Below are 2500 nucleotides of genomic sequence, written 5' to 3' on the forward strand. Positions count from 1 at the left end.
TTCACATTAAATTCGGCTTTTAAGCATGTGGTGCGTTCCGACATAATACCTTTTTGAGAAGATGGGTCACAAATATACCCGTGTGTTAAGCTGAACAAAATGACCAATCGTGATGTAAGATATTTCAAAAGCTGTGAATACTTTTCACTAAGTGGGTCATTATGAGCACGCTTTGCAATGTGACCAATGACCTGGAGCACATGGAAAGGGACAGATCATGCCCATTTGTCGAAGGTTTAAAGCTTTTTTTTAAAAAAAGAAAGATAAATATACATGACTGACCTGATGCAATGTGCCTCCGATCAAAGCCACGAGATATGCTAATCCACAAGCAATAGCGCCAAACAGGAACACTGGTATGTGAACAACAAAACAGAGATGTGTTACATGATAAGATTACAAAAATGAATATAACATATATATTTTTACCACCAAAAAAAAAAAAAAACCGAACTTGGCGTTTTGATTGGTTTTGCTATCGGCTAAAGAAAGGTTTAGTCCTCAAAAGTTTCTGTTTTGATAAATAAATAAATCAAATAAAATTTCCTTTATTCATCCTATAGGGGTAATTTGTCTCTAGGGTCTATTCCAAGAGAAGACTGGAATAACCCAGGCGTTAGCCGCAGTGCAGTGCTGCAAATTGAGCTAGGGCGAGATGACTTGCTCAAGGCCACACAGTGCAGCGGCGGATGATCGAACTCGGTACCTTTCGGGTACGAAGCAAAGACCGTACCGCTGAGCCACGCTGCCCCGTTGTATAATTTCGTACATTTCTGAAGCTGTTATATGAATGTTTGCACAATCCTATTAACATTCCACGGCTTCTAGCACCATGGTCTAGGGAATGAGATTAGCGGAAGAGTAGCGTCCCTTGATTGGACATCACCCATAGTCTGTGACGTCACCGGCGGAAAGTTATTAGAGAGAGGACGTCATGTTGGTTGTGCGCATGCGTCTCTCGTTCTCGTCCTCTCTAAAAACCCTCCAGTTTTATAAAGATTAAATAAATAATCAATATGGCTGCGCAGTCTCTATGGACGCTTGCCGTGAATGTGTGCGTCACTTCGAGTTTGTCAGTCTGTTTTTATTATCCAGTTAGTAATCTGCCTCCATAAATCTCTGTCTAGTGCAAGCCTTCTTAGCTTTAGAATGTCTTCGTGTGTGTTAAGATGCTGAGGCAGTTGTGGATGTTTCCTTGAGTTGTTTTTTTTTTTTTAACCTCAGGAATGGGAGACACCCAATGTTTGTCGTTGCTTTGCCAATTTAGAATTATCTCCGTCTTTTAAATACGACAAAAAACAGGTATAGGTATATTGACCTTAAAAAAATAAAATAAAATAAAATAAATTTTTAAAAGATCAAAAAGACTTAAAACATGTGTTCCTTGAGTTGTTGAAATCAGTTCTTCGGTTGTTGTTTCTTAATGTTTTTGATATTTTTTGAGAACTTGATTCAATTTTGTTGGAAGTGAAGTTGACGTAAGCCCTCTGTATTTGGCTCCTTGTTTGAAGTAATCATCCATCGAGGTTTGTGCTGGAATATTTTCATCTCGCCGGAGCACGTGTCCGAACAGTTTCCATCTTTGTTTCTTTATACGCGTACTGACTGGTTGTATGCTATAAATATTAAAGGAAGACCAAAAATGAAATCACTTACCTGTAATCTTAGCAAAGAAGGCTCCTTTGACTTCAGAAATGTCCCCAAGTAATGGACGTATGACGTCACACAGTGATATGGCCGACAGACTACTCAGCCCTGTAGACAATGTACTGATGGGATTGAAAAAAAAAAATACATGGCGACATTGACGAAACGATATACGTAATACTAAAGCCTAGAATTTTGAGGTAAAACTGTAAATTTTTCACTTCTTTAAAATTATACAAAATCTAACACTGGGAGGGGGGGGGGGGTTAGGGGGGAGGGGATACGTGATAAAGTTATTTCGATGTCTTGACTGTGAATTTATTTATAGAACTGAGTATATAATTGTGCACTTGTAATGCTCTTAGTGAGCGTTTAGTGGGTATTGCGCGATATAAATGCTCTATCTTTTTTTTTTTACAGACTTGAAACGAATTTAAGTAATCTGAGAATCTACTCTTACTTATTCCTCATGCAGACTAAAGTAGGTGAACGGAGATTTACTGTCACTTTGGGCATTCTTTATGGTAGTTTATCTATAATCTTTCTAATAATGGAAGTCTTGGTGTATGGGTCTTTGCTTCGTACCTAAAAGGTACCGAGTTCGATCACCCACCGCTGCGCTGTGTGGCCTTGAGCAAGTCACCTCGCCTTAACTCAAATTGCGGCGCTGCACTGCGGATGACGCCTGGGTTATATCTGTCTTCCCTTGGAATAAACCCTAGTAGAGACAAATTTCCCTTATGGGATGAATAAAGGGAATTTTATTATATTTTTAAAACATTTTTATGTAAGTCATATATAGCGAGTTAAACTGTGTCGGATTTTTGAAATATAAGGCTACTTCTTATTAAGG

The 2500-nt window shown here is 38.6% G+C and overlaps 1 protein-coding gene across 2 annotated transcripts in view; it reads right to left on the reverse strand.

Moving 5' to 3' along the window:
- Positions 1-2500, reverse strand: part of LOC144980801 (sodium-dependent multivitamin transporter-like) — a 44124-nt gene that overhangs the window by 14878 nt on the left and 26746 nt on the right. For both annotated transcript variants that reach the window (XM_078928612.1, XM_078928611.1), the window contains 2 exons: positions 1657-1769; positions 283-353 (listed from right to left, as the gene is read on the reverse strand). In XM_078928612.1, coding sequence (XP_078784738.1) covers positions 283-353; positions 1657-1769 — 184 coding nt within the window. The remainder of the gene's footprint in view (positions 1-282; positions 354-1656; positions 1770-2500) is intronic.

The sequence above is a fragment of the Berghia stephanieae genome, chromosome 10 (assembly GCF_034508935.2).
Source record: "Berghia stephanieae isolate SIO BIC M18660-M18661 chromosome 10, UCSD_Bste_1.3, whole genome shotgun sequence".
NCBI lineage: Eukaryota > Metazoa > Mollusca > Gastropoda > Nudibranchia > Aeolidiidae > Berghia > Berghia stephanieae.